Raw genomic sequence first — 18,908 nt, 5'->3', positions numbered from 1 at the left:
TGTGCCGCTGCCGCAGCGCCTGCAGGGGGGGCCCGGTGACCAGATGAGACGGGGCCCGATGCGGGCCCCCTCTGCTCACCGGGCCCCATACGCCAGTCACGGCTGTCATGCCCTGATGGCGGCCCTGGCCGATGATATTGCAGCATCGGCCATGGCTGGATTGTAATATTTCACAAGTTTTAATAGGTGAAATATTACAAATCGCTCTGATTGGCAGTTTCACTTTCAACAGCCAATCAGAGCGATCGTAGCCACGGGGGGGTGAAGCCAACCCCCTGGGCTGAACTACCACTCCCCCTGTCCCTGCAGATCGGGTGAAATTGGAGTAAACCCTTTCACCCGATCTGCAGGGACGCGATCTTTCCATGACGCCACATAGGTGTCATGGGTTGGGTTGGCACCGACTTTCATGACGCCTACGTGGCGTCATGGGTCGGGAAGGGGTTAAGGTTGGTTTCACATGTCAGTGCATCTGGTACGTGTAGTGACAGTTTTCTCACGTACCGGAGAAACTGACACAAATGAATGGGTCTGTGCACATGTCAGCGTGTTTTGACAGACCGTGTGTCCATGTGCAAAACATGCAGACGTGTCCATTGTTATCCGGACACATGGCCCGCCAAAACGTCCCGCACACGTGCACACGGAGAACAGTGTATACGGATATTTATTTTTGTACTCAGTAATTGTTATGTTGCTGAATCCTTTGTTACTTGATTGTTCTGAAATACTTTTCAATAAAAACCAGATTAAACATAAAATTTCAGGTAGCGAAAACCATTAATTCCCATACATATGTGGTTGCGGCTCTGTACTGTGCCTAGTACATTGGAAGGAGTATGGTCCGTAGGAGAGGATGTGGGTGTAGCATCTTAGGTTAAAGCCGGTAGGTGGATACAATCCTTTTATTTGGACCATCCGGATAAACCAGGCCCAGAGTGTCCTTGTGGTCCCTCGTTGAAGGGGGTTGGAATACGGTCATAAATGTTTCACATGTTCCTGGGAGATCTTGGGTTAGAAGATCACTGTGTATTGTGAATTGCAGATCTTCCATTTATGTGTGTTTGTGTCCCATATTAAACGGATTTGGCTTCCTTTGGTGCTGAAGAGGTTAACGACTCTTTTTATGCAGGTCAGAAACTTGCAGCTCTATTTTCAGCTGCTTTTGATCTGGTGATAACCTCTCCCTATAAAACCTGTCCAAACCTTCTCTGTCTTGGCAGTGAAAGCTTTGCTTCATATCTCCTTGGAGATGCTGTGCTGAATTGGAGATCGTTGTTGCTACTGGAGATTGCTGCGTGCTATTTTTGGCTGTATGCGTTCCTAATCATCCTATTCCCATTTGGTTGGTACATTCCTATCCTTCCCTATATACCTCTTTACCTTTTGGTGAATGTGTTTATGTTTTGTTGCTTTCTGTTATCCCTGTTTTGGCTTTTTGTCTTGTTTACCTTTCATTTCTGTCGCAGGCCTCATGGTGTGGATGAGGGGACAGATCAGGGTATAACAGGAGCTTGTGTCCCATATTAAATGGATTTGGTTTCCTTTGGTGCTGAAGAGGTTAACGACCCTTTTTATGCTGGTCAGAAACTTGCAGCTCTATTTTCAGCTGCTTTTGATCTCATCATAACCTCTCCCTATAAAACCTGTCCAAACCTTCTGTGTCTTGTCAGTGAACTGTGATCCGGGTCTGCTCGAAGAACGCCCCAATGTTTTTTTAAGACAGCATATAAATAGTTTGCTTGACTGTCATAAGTTAGACCCCCAGGACAGGGATATTTAGGGTCCCAGTTCCAGGGACAGTTTGAGGCCCCCTTTCTTACTGAAGACAGTCACAGCATGACAGTAAGTCTATGTTCACACATAGGAAGGGAGCTGCTGGTTCTCCCGCGAGTTTTCCCGCAGCGGATTTGATAAATCTGCAGGGCAAACCCACTGCGGTTATCCCTGCAGATTTATCGCGGTTTGTCCTGCGGGTTCTGCTGCGGGATTTACTCCTACTATTGATGCTGCATATGCAGCAATATGCAGCATCAATAGTAATGTTAAAAATAATAAAAATAATGATATACTCACCCTCTGACGTCCCGATCTCCTCGGCGCTGCAGGCGGCGGTCTGGTTCCAAAGATGCTGTGCGAGAAGGACCTTCGTGACGTCACGGTCATGTGACCGCGACGTCACCGCAGGTCCTGGTCGCATAGCAAACCTGAGACCGGACGGCCGCGTGCAGCGCTGAGACTTCAGAGGGTGAGTATATCATTATTTTTTATTTTAATTCTTTTTTTTTTTACACAAATATGGTACCTGGGGCCTGGAGGAGAGTCTCCTCTCCTCCACCCCAGGTACCACCCGCACATTATCCGCTTACTTCCCGCATGGTGGGCACAGCCCCATGCGGGAAGTAAGCGGATCAATGCATTCCTATGGGTGCAGAACCGCCGCGATTCTGCACAAAGAAGTGACATGCTGCAGGTTGTAAACCGCTGCGTTCCCGCGCGGTTTTTCCCGCAGCATGTGCACAGCGGTTTGCGGTTTCCATAGGGTTTACATGTTACTGTAAACGCAATGGAAACTGCAGCGGACCCGCAGCTGCAAAATCGCCGCGGTTCCGTGGTAAAAACCGCAAAGTGTGAACATGGCCTTAGAGTCTATCCCAGTTACCTATACGGATATTCTATCTTACTACTTTCAGTATACACATTTTAGGATTATTATGATAATACTCTTATATATCTTGCCAACAGGTAGTCCTTTCATGTTTAATGTCCCCCAGGTGATCTCCTAATCTTCTTCTCTTCAATTCCATTCTGGTCTTTTCAATATAATTTAACCCCTTTACCCCCAAGGGTGGTTTGCACGTTAATGACCGGGCCAATTTTTACAATTCTGACCACTGTCCCTTTATGAGGTTATAACTCTGGAACGCTTCAACGGATCCCATTGATTCTGACAATGTTTTCTCGTGACATATTGTAATTTATGATAGTGGTAAAATTTCTTTGATATTACCTGCGTTAATTTGTGAAAAAAACGGAAATTTGGCAAAAATTTAGAAAATTTTGCAATTTTCCAAATTTGAATTTTTATGCAATTAAATCACAGAGATATGTCACAAAAACTACTTAATAAATAACATTTCCCACATGTCTACTTTACATCAGCACAATTTTGGAACCAAAATTTTTCTTTGTTAGGGAGTTGTAAGGGTTAAAAGTTGACCAGCAATTTCTCATTTTTACAGCACCATTTTTTTTAGGGACCACATCTCATTTGAAGTCATTTTGAGGGGTCTATTTGATAGAAAATACCCAAGTGTGACACCATTCTAAAAACTGCACCCCTCAAGGTGCTCAAAACCACATTCAAGAAGTTTATTAACCCTTCTGGTGCTTCACAGGAATTTTTGGAATGTTTAAATAAAAATGAACATTTAACTTTTTTTCACAAAAAATTTACTTCAGCTCCACTTTGTTTTATTTTACCAAGGGTAACAGGAGAAAATGGACCCCAAAAAGTTGTTGTACAATTTGTCCTGAGTACGCTGATACCCCATATGTGGGGGTAAACCACTGTTTGGGCGCATGACAGAGCTCGGAAGCGAAGGAGCGCCATTTGACTTTTCAATGCAAAATTGACTGGAATTGAGATGGGACGCCATGTTGCGTTTGGAGAGCCCTTGATGTGCCTAAACATTGAAACCCCCCACAAGTGACACCATTTTGGAAAGTAGACCCCCTAAGGAACTTATCTAGAGGTGTGGTGAGCACTTTGACCCACCAAGTGCTTTACAGAAGTTTATAATGCAGAACCGTAAAAATAAAAAATCATATTTTTTCACAAAAAAATATATTTTCGCCCCCAATTTTTTATTTTCCCAAGGGTAAGAGAAGAAATTCGACCCCAACAGTTGTTGTACAATTTGTCCTGAGTATGCTGATACCCCATATGTGGGGGTAAACCACTGTTTGGGCACATGGGAGAGCTCGGAAGGGACGGAGCGTAGTTTGACTTTTCAATGCAAAATTGACAGGAATTGAGATGGGACGCCATGTTGCGTTTGGAGAGCCACTGATGTGCCTAAACATTGAAACCCCCCACAAGTGACACCATTTTGGAAAGTAGACCCCCTAAGGAACTTATCTAGATGTGTGTTGAGCGCTTTGACCCACCAAGGGCTTCACAGAAGTTTATAATGCAGAGCCGTAAAAATAAAACAAAAATTTTTTCCCACAAAAATTATTTTTTAGCCTCCAGTTTTGTATTTTCCCAAGGGGAACAGGAGAAATTGGACCCCAAAATTTGTTGTCCAATTTGTCCTGAGTGCGCTGATACCCCACATGTGGGGGTAAACCACTGTTTGGGCGCATGGGAGGGCTTGGAAGGGAAGGAGCGCCATTTGGAATGCAGACTTAGATGGAATCGTCTGCAGGTGTCACATTGCGCTTGCAGAGCCCCTAATGTACCTAAACAGTAGAAACCCCCCACAATTGACACCATTTTGGAAAGTAGACCCCCTAAGGAACTTATCTAGATGTGTGGTGAGCGCTTTGACCCACCAAGGGCTTCACAGAAGTTTATAATGCAGAGCCGTAAAAATAAAACAAAAATTTTTTCCCACAAAAATTATTTTTTAGCCCCCAGTTTTGTATTTTTCCGAGGGTAACAGGAGAAATTGCACCCAAAAAGTTGTTGTCCAATTTGTCCTGAGTACGCTTATACCCCATATGTTGGGGTAAACCCCTGTTTGGGCACACGGGAGAGTTCGGAAGGGAAGGAGCACTGTTTTACTTTTTCAACGCAGAATTGGCTGGAATTGAGATCGGACGCCATGTCGCGTTTGGAGAGCCCCTGATGTGCCTAAACAGAGGAAACCCCCCAATTATAACTGAAACTCTAATCCAAACACACCCCTAACCCTAATCCCAACAGTAACCCTAACCACACCTCTAACCCTGACACACCCCTAACCCTAATCCCAACCCTATTCCCAACCGTAAATGTAATCTAAAGCCTAACTGTAACTTTAGCCCCAACCCTAACCCTAACTTTAGCCCCAACCCTAACTGTAGCCTTAACCCTAGCCCCAACCCTAGCCCTAATGTGAAAATGGAAATAAATACTTTTTTTTTATTTTTCCCTAACTAAAGGGGTGATGAAGGGGAGTTTGATTTACTTTTATAGCGGGTTTTTTACCGGATTTTTATGATTGGCAGCCGTCACACACTGAAAGACGCTTTTTATTGCAAAAAATATTTTTTGCGTTACCACATTTTGAAAGCTAAAATATTTCCATATTTGAGTCCACAGAGTCATGTAAGGTCTTGTTTTTTGAGGGACAAGTTGACGTTTTTATTGGTAACAATTTCGGGCACGTGACATTTTTTGATCGCTTTTTATTCTGATTTTTGTGAGGCAAAATGACCAAAAACCAGCTATTCATGAATTTCTTTTGGGGGAGGCATTTATACCTTTCCGCGTTTGGTAAAATTGATGAAGCGGTTTTATTCTTCGGGTCAGTACGATTACAGTGATACCTCATTTATATAATTTTTTTTATGTTTTGGCGCTTTTATACGATAAAAACTATTTTATGGAAAAAATAATTATTTTTGCATCGCTTTATTCTCAGGACTATAACCTTTTTATTTTTTTGCTGATGATGCTGTATGGCAGCTCGTTTTTTGCGGGACAAGATGACGTTTTCAGTGGTACCATGGTTATTTATATCCGTCTTTTTGATCATGTGCTATTCCACTTTTTGTTCGGCGGTATGATAATAAAGCGTTGTTTTTTGCCTCTTTTTTTTTCTTACGGTGTTTACTGAAGGGGTTAACTAGTGGGCCAGTTTTATAGGTCAGGATGTTACGGATGCAGGGATACTAAATATGTGTACTTTTATTGTTGTTTTTTTTTTATTTAGATAAAGAAATGTATTTATGGGAATAATATATATATATTTTTTTCATTATTTAGGAATTTTTTTTTTAATTTTTTTTTTACACATTTGGAAATTTTTTTTTTTACTTTGTCCCGGGGGGGGGGGGGGACATCACAGATCGTTGATCTGACAGACTGCACAGCACTCTGTCAGATCAGCGATCTGCCTTACAGAACTGCAGGCTTACCAAGCGCCTGCTCTGAGCAGGCACTTGGTAAGCCACCTCCCTCCCTGCAGGACCCGGATGCCGCGGCCATATTGGATCCGGGCCTGCTGCAGGGAGGGAGGTAAGAGACCCTCGCAGCAACGCGATCACATCGTGTTGCTCCAGGGGTCTTAGGGAAGCACGCAGGGAGCCCCCTCCCTGTGCGATGCTTCCCTGTACCGCCGGCACACCGCGATCATGTTTGATTGCAGTGTGCCGGGGGTTAATGTGCCGGGGGCGGTCCGTGACCGCTCCTGGCACATAGTGCCGGATGTCAGCTGCGATAGGCAAATATAGAGCAAAAATATGCTCTTATTAATCCTTCATTACCACTTTCAAAATATTAGGCTGTGACATTGTAAATTTGTCTACATTTTAGCATAGAGGTAACTAAGAGAAATTATGTTAGATTAATTCATAATGGACATTTACATGCAATCATGCTGGTATGGTGACTTCTCCGCCACCCCTCATTATCTTCTTCCCCACATAGCATCATTGTCCTCTTCCCAACATCCCTCATTATCCTCTCCCCCACATCCCTCATAGTCTTCTCCACCACAGCATCTATATATGGTAAATAGGGCATATTTTTCTATTTGATAAGAGTTACACATTAATGCCCTTTATCCCAGGGATATTGCTTGATACTCTAACTGTTATTTATTAGGCTTACAGATCCTCGAGTATTATACTCTTTATTATGGATCGTGATTTTTTTCAGTTCATGTTGTGGACTATTTTAAGTGTGTTTAAATTGTATGTGTTCTCTAATAAAGAATTGTTTATTTTTTTGGTGATCCCTGTTTTGTGTGCATATACTTTCCTTGTTTGTTGCGATGTTTGCTATTGATATGCAATAGGTGATCCCGATTTATTTTGAGGTGGTGCCTGCTCATACATATTTATAGGGTTGTATAAGACCACACAATGACAGTAAGGGCTCATACTCTCTTGCGAGAAAATCGGATGAGTCTCGCACATTAATTCCTGGCACTGCACCCGGCACTCAGGAGTGTAGCGAGGGGCTGCATGTATTGCTATGCGGCCGCGTGCTCCGCTCCTCTGTGCCGGGTGCAGTGCCTGGTATTGACGTGTGAGACTCATCCGAGTTTCTCGCAAGTGAGTATGAGCCCTAAAGAAAACTATAGCTCATTGACAGAAAATTAATGTCTCTCACAAAAACCTTTTCTTTTCTAAGAAAGTGTATTTATTATACCAATGAAATAAAATATAAAATAATTCAAATTTGGTGTCATCAAAATAATTGTATTGACTCTCAGAATAAAGTTAACCCTTTGTCTGTACACTATGGTGAATAGCATAAAGTATAAAAGAATGGCAGAATTGTAATTTTTTTGTGTTCTTTCACAAGAATTAAAAGTTAGTGGATATGTGATATGTACCCTAAAAAGGTGCTATTAATAAATACAATTCATCCTGCAAAATTAAAAATAGCCCTCATGAAAAATAGAAATTATTAGGCTGCCGTCACACTAGCAGTATTTGGTCAGTATTGTACATCAGTATTTGTAAGCCAAAACCAGGAGTGGAACAATTAGAGGAAAAGTATAATAGAAACATCTGCACCACTTCTGCATTTATCACCCACTCCTGGTTTTAGCTTACAAATACTGAGGTAAAATTCTGACCAAATATTGATAGGCTATGTGGACACGTTGCGGATTCTGTGCGGATCCGCAGCGTTTTTTGTGGTGCAGAACCGCTGCAGATCCGCAAATGATTTACAGTACAATGTAAGTCAATGAGAAAAAAAAAAAAAGCTGTGCACACTTTGCGGAAAATCCGCTGCGGTTTAAAAGAAGTAGCATGTCACTTCTTTTTTGTAAAACTGCAGCGTTTTTGTACCCATTCCATTATAGAAAAGGGGGTAAAAAACGCAGCAAATCCGCAGAAAAACAAACAAAAAACGCTGCGGAACCGCACAACAAACGTGACAAATCCGCAGGTGCGTTTTCTGCCAGAAATTCCTAAGCCTAATCTGCAACGTGTGCACATAATTTAAACACATTTCGATCCAATAAGGGTCAAACACAGAAGAGATCCTTTTAAAATATATATTTTTTATTCAAGCAAAAAGATTAAAATCATACAAAAAGCAACAAAAGTGTCACAGTAAAGAATATCACCAGAAACCGGACTATTTTACAAAAAAGGGTAACTCAAGAAATATATGTACGGTAATTTAACACCAAATGCAGTACCAATACCACTGAATTAAAGAACCAAATTAATACCACCATTTCCGAAAAATATCAATAAGTCCTTAATTTTTTGCCAAAAGGTATAATCTAATCATGCTTAAAGGGAACCTGTCACCCCGTTTTTTGAGATTGAGCTATAAATACTGTTAAATAGGGCCTGCGCTGTGTGTTCCTATAGTGTATGTAGTGTACCCCGATTCCCTATGTATGCTGAGAAATAACTTACCAAAGTCGCCGTTTTCGCCTGTCAATCAGGCTGGTCAGGTCGGGAGGGCGGGGTGACATCGGTGGTTCTTCCTCAGCTTTACGTTGGTGGCGTAGTGGTGTAGTGGTGAAGACACAGCGCGCGATCTGCGCTGTAATCCCTTGCATCGGTGGGGGCGGCCATCTTCCTGGGGCCGCGCGTGCGCAGATCGAGTGCTCTGCTGCACGGGGCTTCAGGAAAATGGCCGCGGGATGCCGCGCGTGCGCATTAGAGATCGCGGCGGCCATTTTCCCAAAGCCGAGATGCAAACTCGGCTTTGGGAAAATGGCCGCCGCGATCTCTAATGCGCACGCGCGGCATCCCGCGGCCATTTTCCTGAAGCCCCGTGCAGCAGAGCACTCGATCTGCGCACGCGCGGCCCCAGGAAGATGGCCGCCCCCACCGATGCAAGGGATTACAGCGCAGATCGCGCGCTGTGTCTTCACCACTACACCACTACGCCACCAACGTAAAGCTGAGGAAGAACCACCGATGTCACCCCGCCCTCCCGACCTGACCAGCCTGATTGACAGGCGAAAACGGCGACTTTGGTAAGTTATTTCTCAGCATACATAGGGAATCGGGGTACACTACATACACTATAGGAACACACAGCGCAGGCCCTATTTAACAGTATTTATAGCTCAATCTCAAAAAACGGGGTGACAGGTTCCCTTTAATATTATAATTAGTGGTATGTCCAATAGGTGCTAAATACAAAAAAACATAATCCTAAAAATATATGTATCCCAACATAGGTAAGTATTAACAGATTGTTTTAACCCCTTCGCGCCATGCGCCGTACTAGTACTGCGCTGCCGGCACTGCATTTGTGCCAGCAGCAGTACTAGTACGGCGCACCGATCACCGCGGTCTCGCGCTGAGCGCCGCGGTGATCGGGTGCGGGTTTCAGCTGTATATGACAGCTGAAACCACGCAGCAATGCCCATGATCGGCGCTATCGCCGATCGCGGGCATTTAACCCCTCTGATGCCGCTGTCAGTAGTGACAGCGGCATAGAGGGGGATCGCGCAGGGACGGGGGCTCCCTGCGCTCTCCCACCGGAGCAACGCAATGAGATTGCGTTGCTCCGGTGACCCGGAAGGAGTCCCCGGATCCAAGATGGCCGCCGGACTCCTTCCGGGTCATGAAATGACCTGGCTAGCCGGCGCCTGCTGAGAGCAGGCGCCGGAAAGCCAGCTAAACTGCCTGTCAGATCGTTGATCTGACAGTGTGCTATGCACAGTGTCAGATCAACGATCTGATCTAATACAGAGATGTCCCACCCTGGGACAATGGTAGAAAGTTAAAAAAAAAAAAAAAATAGAATGTGTAAAAAAAAAAAAAAAATCCCCCCCCCAAAAAAACAAAAAACATTTCCCAATAAATCCATTTATTTATGTAAATTAAAAAAAACAATAAATGTACACATATTTGGTATCGCCGCGTCCGTAACGACCCGCTCTATAAAACTATCCCACTAGTTAACCCCTTCAGTGAACACCGCAAAAAAAATAAATAAAAAACAAGGCAAAAAACATTGCTTTATTATCATACAGGCGAACAAAAAGTGGAATAACACGCGATCAAAACGACGGATATAAACAACCATAGTACCGCTGAAAACGTCATCTTGTCCCGCAAAAAAAAAAGCCACCATACAGCATCATCAGCAGAAAAATAAAAAAGTTATAGCTCTCAGAAAAATGCGATGCAAAAACAATTATTTTTTTATATAAAATAGTTTTTATTGTGTAAAAGCTCCAAAACGTAAAAAAAATTAGATAAATGAGGTATCGCTGTAATCGTACTGACCTGAAGAATAAAACTGCTTTATCCATTTTACCACACGTGGAACGGTATAAACGCCCCCCTAAAAGAAATTCAGGAATTGCTGGTTTTTGTTCATTCCGCCTCCCAAAAATCGGAATAAAAAGCGATCAAAAAATGTCATCTGCCCGAAAATGTTAACAATAAAAACGTCAACTCGTCCCGCAAAAAACAAGATCTCACATGACTCTGTGGGCCAAAATATGGATAAATTATAGCTCTCAAAATGTGGTGATGCAAAAACTATTTTTTGCAATAAAAAGCGTCTTTTAGTGTGTGACAGCTGCCAACCCTAAAAATCCGCCAAAAAAACGCTATAAAAGTAAATCAAACCCCCCTTCATCACCCCCTTAGTTAGGGAAAAATAATAAAATGTAAAAAAAATGTATTTATTTCCATTTTCCCATTAGGGTTAGGGTTAGGGCTAGGGTTAGGGCTAGGGTTTCAGTTATAATTGGGGGTTTCCACTGTTTCGGCACATCAGGGGCTCTCCAAACGCGACATGGCGTCCGATCTCAATTCCAGCCAATTCTGCTTTGAAAAAGTAAAACAGTGCTCCTTCCCTTCCGAGTTCTCCTGTGCGCCCAAACAGTGGTTCCCCCCAACATATGGGGTATCAGCATTCTCAGGACAAGTTAGACAACAACTTTTGGGGTCCAATTTGTCCTGTTACCCTTGGGAAAATAAAAACATAGGGGATAAAATATCATTTTCGTGGAAAAAAAAATATTTTTTATTTTCACGGCTCTGCGTTATAAACTGTAGTGAAACACTTGTTGGTTCAAAGCTCTCACAACACATCTAGATGAGTTCCCTGGGGGGTCTAGTTTCCAATATGGGGTCACTTGTGGGGGGTTTCTACTGTTTAGGTACATCAGGGGCTCTGCAAATGCAACATGACGCCTGCAGACCAATCCATCTAAGTCTGCATTTCAAACGGTGCTCCTTCCCTTCCGAGCTCTGCCATGCACTCAAACGGTGGTTCCCCCCCACATGTGGGGTATCAGCGTACTCAGGACAAATTGGACAATAACATTTGTGGTCCAATTTCTCCTGTTATCCTTGGGAAAAAAAAATTGCGGGCTAAAACATCATTTTGTGGAAAGAAAAAATGATTTTTTAATTTTCACAATGCTACATTCTAAACTTTTGTGAAACAATTGGGGGTTAAAAGTGCTCACCACACATCTAGATAAGTTCCTTAGGGGGTCTTCTTTCCAAAATGGGGTCACTTGTGGGGGGTTTCCACTGTTAAGGCATGTCAGGGGCTCTCCAAATGCGACATGGCGTCCGATCTCAATTCCAGCCAATTTTGCATTGAAAAGTCAAATGGCACTCCTTCCCTTCCGAGCTCTGCCATGCGCTCAAACAGTGGTTTATCCCCATATATGAAGTATCGGCGTACTCAGGACAAATTGCACAACAACTTTTGGGGTCCAATTTATCCTGTTACCCTTGGGAAAATAAAAAATTTGGGGCAAAAAATCATTTTTTGTGAAAATTAATATGAATTTTTTTTTACCGCTCTACATTATAAACTTCTGTGAAGCATTTGGAGGTTCAAAGTGCTCACCACACATCTAGATTAGTTCCTTAGGGGGTCTACTTTCCAAAATGGTGTCACTTGTGGGGGTTTCCACTGTTTAGGCACATCAGGGGCTCTCCAATCGTGACATGGGCTCCAATCTCAATTCCAGCAAATCTTGCATTGAAAAGTCAAATGGCGCTCCTTCCCTTCCGAGCTCTGCCATGTGCCCAAACAGTGGTTTACCCCCACATATGGGGTATCGGCGTATTCAGGACAAATTGTACAACGACTTTTGTGGTCCAATTTCTCCTGCTACCCTTGGTAAAATGAAACAAATTGGACCTGAAGTAAAAATTTTGTGAAAAAAAAGTTAAATGTTCAATTTTTTTAAACATTCAAAAAATTCCTGTGAAGCACCTGAAGGGTTAATAAACTTTTTGAATGTGGTTTTGAGTACCTTGAGGGGTGCAGTTTTTAGAATGGTGTCACTTTTGGGCATTTTCTGTCATATAGACCCCTCAAAGTCACTTCAAGTGTGAGGTGGTCCGTAAAAAAATGGTTTTGCAAATTTTGTTGCAAAAATGAGAAATCGCTGGTCAACTTTTAACCCTTATAACTCCCTAACAAAAAAAAATTATGTTTCCAAAATTGTGCTGATGTAAAGCAGACATGTGGGAAATGTTGTTTATTAACTATATTATGTGATATAACTCTCTAATTTAAGGGCATAAAAACTAAGAGTTTGAAAATTGCTAAATTTTCATAATTTCCGACAAATTTTTGTTTTTTTCACAAATAAATGCAAGTCATATCGAAGAAGTTTTACCACTATCATGAAGTACAATATGTCATGAGAAAACAGTGTCAGAATCACCAGGATCCGTTGAAGCGTTTCAGAGTTATGACCTCATAAAGTGACAGTGGTCAGAATTGTAAAAATTGGCCCTGTCACTTAGGTGAAAACAGGCTTTGGGGTGAAGGGGTTAAATATATGCTTTTAGATAACCCTTTTAAATAAGTATATCAACAGTATCATTTATAACAGGGTACACTTGTTTGTTAGTATTTACTCCAAATAAAAATTGCTGCAGCTATGCAAAACGTGTGCACATAGCCTTAGTGTGAAGGCAGCCTTAGGCTACTTTCACACTAGCGTCGGATTCGGCCCGTCGCAATACGTCGGGCCGAGATTCTGACGCTAGCGTTTGATGCGCTGCACAACGGAGGCAGTGGATGCATTTCTCCGGCGCATCCGCTGCCCCATTGTGAGGTGCGGGGAGGTGGGGGCGGAGTTCCGGCCGCGCATGCGCGGTCGGAAAAAGCGGTCCGTCGGCAGCAAAAAACGTTACATTTAACGTTTTTTGCTCCCGGCGGTCCGCCACAACACGGCGCAACCGTCGCACGACGGTTGTGACGTGTGTCAATACGTCGCAATGCGTCGGTAATGTTACTCTATGGGGCAAAAACGCATCCTGCAAACAACTTTGCAGGATGCGTTTTTTCCCCTAAACGACGCATTGCGACGTATTGAAAACAACGCTAGTGTGAAAGTAGCCTTAGTCTTATGTGATGATTAAGGCTTCGTTTCCACAACGAGCTTTTGGTGAGTTTTTGATGTTGCAGAATATCTGCAACATTTCAACATCTATTATGTAAATTAGGTTACTTGCGGTTTGTTTACATGTGTTTTTGTGGGTGGTTTTCATACATGCTTTTTTATTGTGGTTTTGACACTGCTTTTTTGTCTCTTGTTGGTGTATCATGTTTTAGATAAAGCTGCCGTTTTCAAACTTCATGGTATATTGCTTTGACAAAACTACGGTATACTGATATACTTATATGCAGACTACATGCGTTTTGATGCGTTTCAGCAGAGGAAACGCTCTAAAAATGCATGTGCTTTTTTATCTCTGGATTTTATGCATCTAGTGCAAATCTATGGGAAAATTTGCACAGAAAACAGCACAGCAGCAAGAGAAATTGACATACTGTGGATTTTAAACTCAAACCGTAGGTCGGTTTAGGCTGGGTAAAAAAATGAAGCACAGTGAGCACATTTCTATCAATCCCATCATAAGACGCTGCGTTTTTGATGCAGCAAAAATATGCAGCGTCAAAAGCTCATTTAGGGTATGTGCATACGTTGCGGATTCCATTGCGGATTTTTCCGCACAGATTCTGCAGAATCCGTAAGTAAAATGACCTGCATTTTACCTGCAGATTTTGTGCAGTTTTTGCCTGCATTATCACATAATGGAATAGGTCTAAAAACGCTGCGGATTCCACACAAAGAATTGACATGCTGCTGAAAATAAACCGCTGCGTTTCTGTGTGGAATTTTCCGCAGCATGTACAGAGTGGATTTGGTTTTTCATAGGTTTACATGGTATTCTAAACCGCATGGAAAACTGCTGCGGATCCGCAGCCAAATCCGCAACGTGTGCACATACCCTAAAAACTCACCGTGGGCATGGAGCCTTAAAAAAGGCATCATAGTTGTCTTTTCTTGGGACTAGGTTTTGAGGTTATTAATTTGTGTTTTATTTTTTTGTCTGTGAACTTTTAAAAATCTGTTATACCTGTTTGCTTATTTATGTTTGCCATTGGAAGCAGTGTTTGATATTTCCATGTGTAAATGTACTCCAAGTGATAAAAATAAAGAGCATTTTGAATTCTGTACAAAATCCATGAACCACGTAAGCCTTTGTGAATAATTTGGTGCTGAAAATGTCAACAAATGCCACAAAACATAAAGAAAAAGGTGACTTAGAAAAAAACGCAAATGATGGAATTGGACCCAAAGCGCTTTGTCCTAAAAGGTGAAAAATCGGTCACTCGTGAAGTAGTTAAAAAGGGGCACAGTCAAGTACTTTTAGTGCCTATTCTAATTTTATGGTTTTATCGTATTTTTTCTCACAGTAAAGACAGCAAGGTCTGAAGGAATCTCGTGGTTCTGGGTGAGCCTTTTGGCTGCTTTCATGACGCTATAAATTATATAATAAAGGCCAAGTCTTGTCAGCCAGAGTCTGATATAATGGCTGACAAGAAGTGTTACTAAAGTCAGGGCTCCTTTATCAGTGACCTTTCACCACAGTATAACCCCCTTCGCTTAGGCCACAAGGCTGGCTGTACGTGACAAGGTCTGTCTGTGCTACAGCACAGTAGGACTTCTGAGACAGACGCTCGGTATATATGCAATCTATTTCTGCTAAACATTCCCGCCTCTATGCTCATTGGTTCGAGGTTGGCCACGTGACGTGAATCCATCTGTGAAAGCGAGGCTTGGTTGTGTTTTCCCAGAATGCGCCGCTTTCTGTGCAGTGTTCTTGCGCTGGTGACAGCTGTCCCGTGTCGTGCACGGTGCGCCGGGAAGTGAAGCTGTCACTTCCACAGTAACCAGCGGGCGCCTCCATTGTTGACTGCGGCAGGTGGGACGTTCCTGGCGGCTATGCCCTGGAAGTTGCCGTATAGGGCATGGCATCAGCTGGCGGCGTGACCCGGGCAATCCGCCTACCTGGCAGACACGGCTATGCTGTGGAGTTCTCTCCGTATGTGCCCACCCGCCTGGCATGTGCTGCCTCCCAGAACTATGGCATATCAGGTGAAGGAGCCCATCACTGTCCTAGTGCCAGCTACTACCTTATGTGTCAGTCCTCCATTATTGTGCCTGCTCGTGAGATGCCGCGGAATAAACGTCTCCAGTGTAATAATAAAGAAAAAGGTGGCGGCTGGAGTGTGATGAGCTCGTGACACGTACTCTGCCAGCCTTGTGCCCAGTGATGGCTGTGGAGGCTGACTCCCCTCTGGCTGTGCCCCTAATAACACAGCAAGTAGAACTCTGTAAGGGCTTAGGGGGGCATTGTGTAGGGAACGTATGTTGCCCTAAGGGCTTGTTCACACTGGTGTTTATCACAACCGAGTGCTGTGATGTTTCTCAGATAGCACTGGGCCCAATGTTATACTATGGGGCAGTGCAGATCTGTGATGTTTATCAGATAGCACTGGGCCCAATGTTATACTATGGGGCAGTGCAGATCTGTGATGTTTATCAGATAGCACTCAGCCCAATGTTATACTATGGGGTAGTGCAGATCTGTGATGTTTATCAGATAGCACTGGGCCCAATGTTATACTATGGGGCAGTACAGATCTGTGATGTTTATCAGATAGCACTCAGCCCAATGTTATACTATGGGGCAGTGCAGATATGTGATGTTTTATCAAATAGCACTCGGCCCAATGTTATACTATGGGGCAGTGCAGATCTGTGATGTTTATCAGATAGCACTGGGCCCAATGTTATACTATGGGGCAGTGCAGATCTGTGATGTTTATCAGATAGCACTCAGCCCAATGTTATACTATGGGGTAGTGCAGATCTGTGATGTTTATCAGATAGCACTGGGCCCAATGTTATACTATGGGGCAGTACAGATCTGTGATGTTTATCAGATAGCACTCAGCCCAATGTTATACTATGGGGCAGTGCAGATCTGTGATGTTTATCAGATAGCACTGGGCCCAATGTTATACTATGGGGCAGTGCAGAGCTGTGATGTTTATCAGATAGCACTGGGCCCAATGTTATACTATGGGTCAGTACAGATCTGTGATGTTTATCAGATAGCACTGGGCCCAATGTTATACTATGGGGCAGTGCAGATCTGTGATGTTTATCAGATAGCACTGGGCCCAATGTTATACTATGGGGCAGTGCAGATCTGTGATGTTTATCAGATAGCACTGGGCCCAATGTTATACTATGGGGCAGTGCAGATCTGTGATGTTTATCAGATAGCACTCAGCCCAATGTTATACTATGGGGTAGTGCAGATCTGTGATGTTTATCAGATAGCACTGGGCCCTATGTTATAATATGGGGCAGTGCAGATCTGTGATGTTTATCAGATAGCACTCAGCCCAATGTTATACTATGGGGCAGTGCAGATCTGTGATGTTTATCAGATAGCACTCAGCCCAATGTTATACTATGGGGCAGCGAGATCTGTGATGTTAATCAGATAGCACCCGGCCCAATGTTATACTATGGGGCAGTGCAGATCAATGGGGCAGTGCAGATCTGTGATGTTTATCAGATAGCACTCAGCAGCCCAATGTTATACTATGGGGCAGTGCAGATCTGTGATGTTTATCAGATAGCACCCGGCCCAATGTTATACTATGGGGCAGTACAGATCTGTGATGTTTATCAGATAGCACTCAGCCCAATGTTATACTATGGGGCAGTGCAGATCTGTGATGTTTATCAGATAGCACTGGGCCCAATGTTATACTATGGGGCAGTGCAGATCTGTGATGTTTATCAGATAGCACTCTGCCCAATGTTATACTATGGGGCAGTGCAGATCTGTGATGTTTATCAGATAGCACCCGGCCCAATGTTATACTATGGGGCAGTGCAGATCTGTGATGTTTATCAGATAGCACTGGGCCCAATGTTATATTATGGGGCAGTGCAGATCTGTGATGTTTATCAGATAGCACTGGGCCCAATGTTATACTATGGGGCAGTGCAGATCTGTGATGTTTATCAGATAGCACTGGGCCCAATGTTATACTATGGGGCAGTGCAGAGCTGTGATGTTTATCAGATAGCACTGGGCCCAATGTTATACTATGGGTCAGTACAGATCTGTGATGTTTATCAGATAGCACTGGGCCCAATGTTATACTATGGGGCAGTACAGATCTGTGATGTTTATCAGATAGCACTGGGCCCAATGTTATACTATGGGGCAGTGCAGATCTGTGATGTTTATCAGATAGCACTGGGCCCAATGTTATACTATGGGGCAGTACAGATCTGTGATGTTTATCAGATAGCACTGGGCCCAATGTTATACTATGGGGCAGTACAGATCTGTGATGTTTATCAGATAGCACTCAGCCCAATGTTATACTATGGGGCAGTGCAGATCTGTGATGTTTATCAGATAGCACTGGGCCCAATGTTATACTATGGGGCAGTGCAGATCTGTGATGTTTATCAGATAGCACTGGGCCCAATGTTATACTATGGGGCAGTACAGATCTGTGATGTTTATCAGATAGCACTCAGCCCAATGTTATACTATGGGGCAGTGCAGATCTGTGATGTTTATCAGATAGCACTGGGCCCAATGTTATACTATGGGGCAGTGCAGAGCTGTGATGTTTATCAGATAGCACTGGGCCCAATGTTATACTATGGGTCAGTACAGATCTGTGATGTTTATCAGATAGCACTGGGCCCAATGTTATACTATGGGGCAGTACAGATCTGTGATGTTTATCAGATAGCACTGGGCCCAATGTTATACTATGGGGCAGTGCAGATCTGTGATGTTTATCAGATAGCACTGGGCCCTATGTTATACTATGGGGCAGTGCAGATCTGTGATGTTTATCAGATAGCACTCAGCCCAATGTTATACTATGGGGCAGCGAGATCTGTGATGTTAATCAGATAGCACCCGGCCCAATGTTATACTATGGGGCAGTGCAGATCAATGGGGCAGTGCAGATCTGTGATGTTTATCAGATAGCACTCAGCAGCCCAATGTTATACTATGGGGCAGTGCAGATCTGTGATGTTTATCAGATAGCACCCGGCCCAATGTTATACTATGGGGCAGTACAGATCTGTGATGTTTATCAGATAGCACTCAGCCCAATGTTATACTATGGGGCAGTGCAGATCTGTGATGTTTATCAGATAGCACTCTGCCCAATGTTATACTATGGGGCAGTGCAGATCTGTGATGTTTATCAGATAGCACCCGGCCCAATGTTATACTATGGGGCAGTGCAGATCTGTGATGTTTATCAGATAGCACTGGGCCCAATGTTATACTATGGGGCAGTGCAGATCTGTGATGTTTATCAGATAGCACTGGGCCCAATGTTATACTATGGGGCAGTGCAGATCTGTGATGTT

At 43.4% G+C, this 18,908-nt stretch overlaps 1 protein-coding gene across 1 annotated transcript in view; it reads left to right on the top strand.

The window, feature by feature from the left end:
- Positions 1-15,248: 15,248 nt before the first annotated feature.
- PEX7 (peroxisomal biogenesis factor 7) overlaps positions 15,249-18,908 on the top strand; it is a 282,390-nt gene continuing 278,730 nt past the window's right edge. The window contains exon 1 of the mRNA XM_069725962.1: positions 15,249-15,572. Coding sequence (XP_069582063.1) covers positions 15,446-15,572 — 127 coding nt within the window. The 5' untranslated portion in view covers positions 15,249-15,445. The remainder of the gene's footprint in view (positions 15,573-18,908) is intronic.

Source organism: Ranitomeya imitator, chromosome 5 (assembly GCF_032444005.1).
Source record: "Ranitomeya imitator isolate aRanImi1 chromosome 5, aRanImi1.pri, whole genome shotgun sequence".
Classification (NCBI taxonomy): domain Eukaryota; kingdom Metazoa; phylum Chordata; class Amphibia; order Anura; family Dendrobatidae; genus Ranitomeya; species Ranitomeya imitator.
The sequence above is the reverse complement of the archived record's forward strand: the minus strand, read 5'-3'. Positions and strand labels throughout refer to the sequence as shown.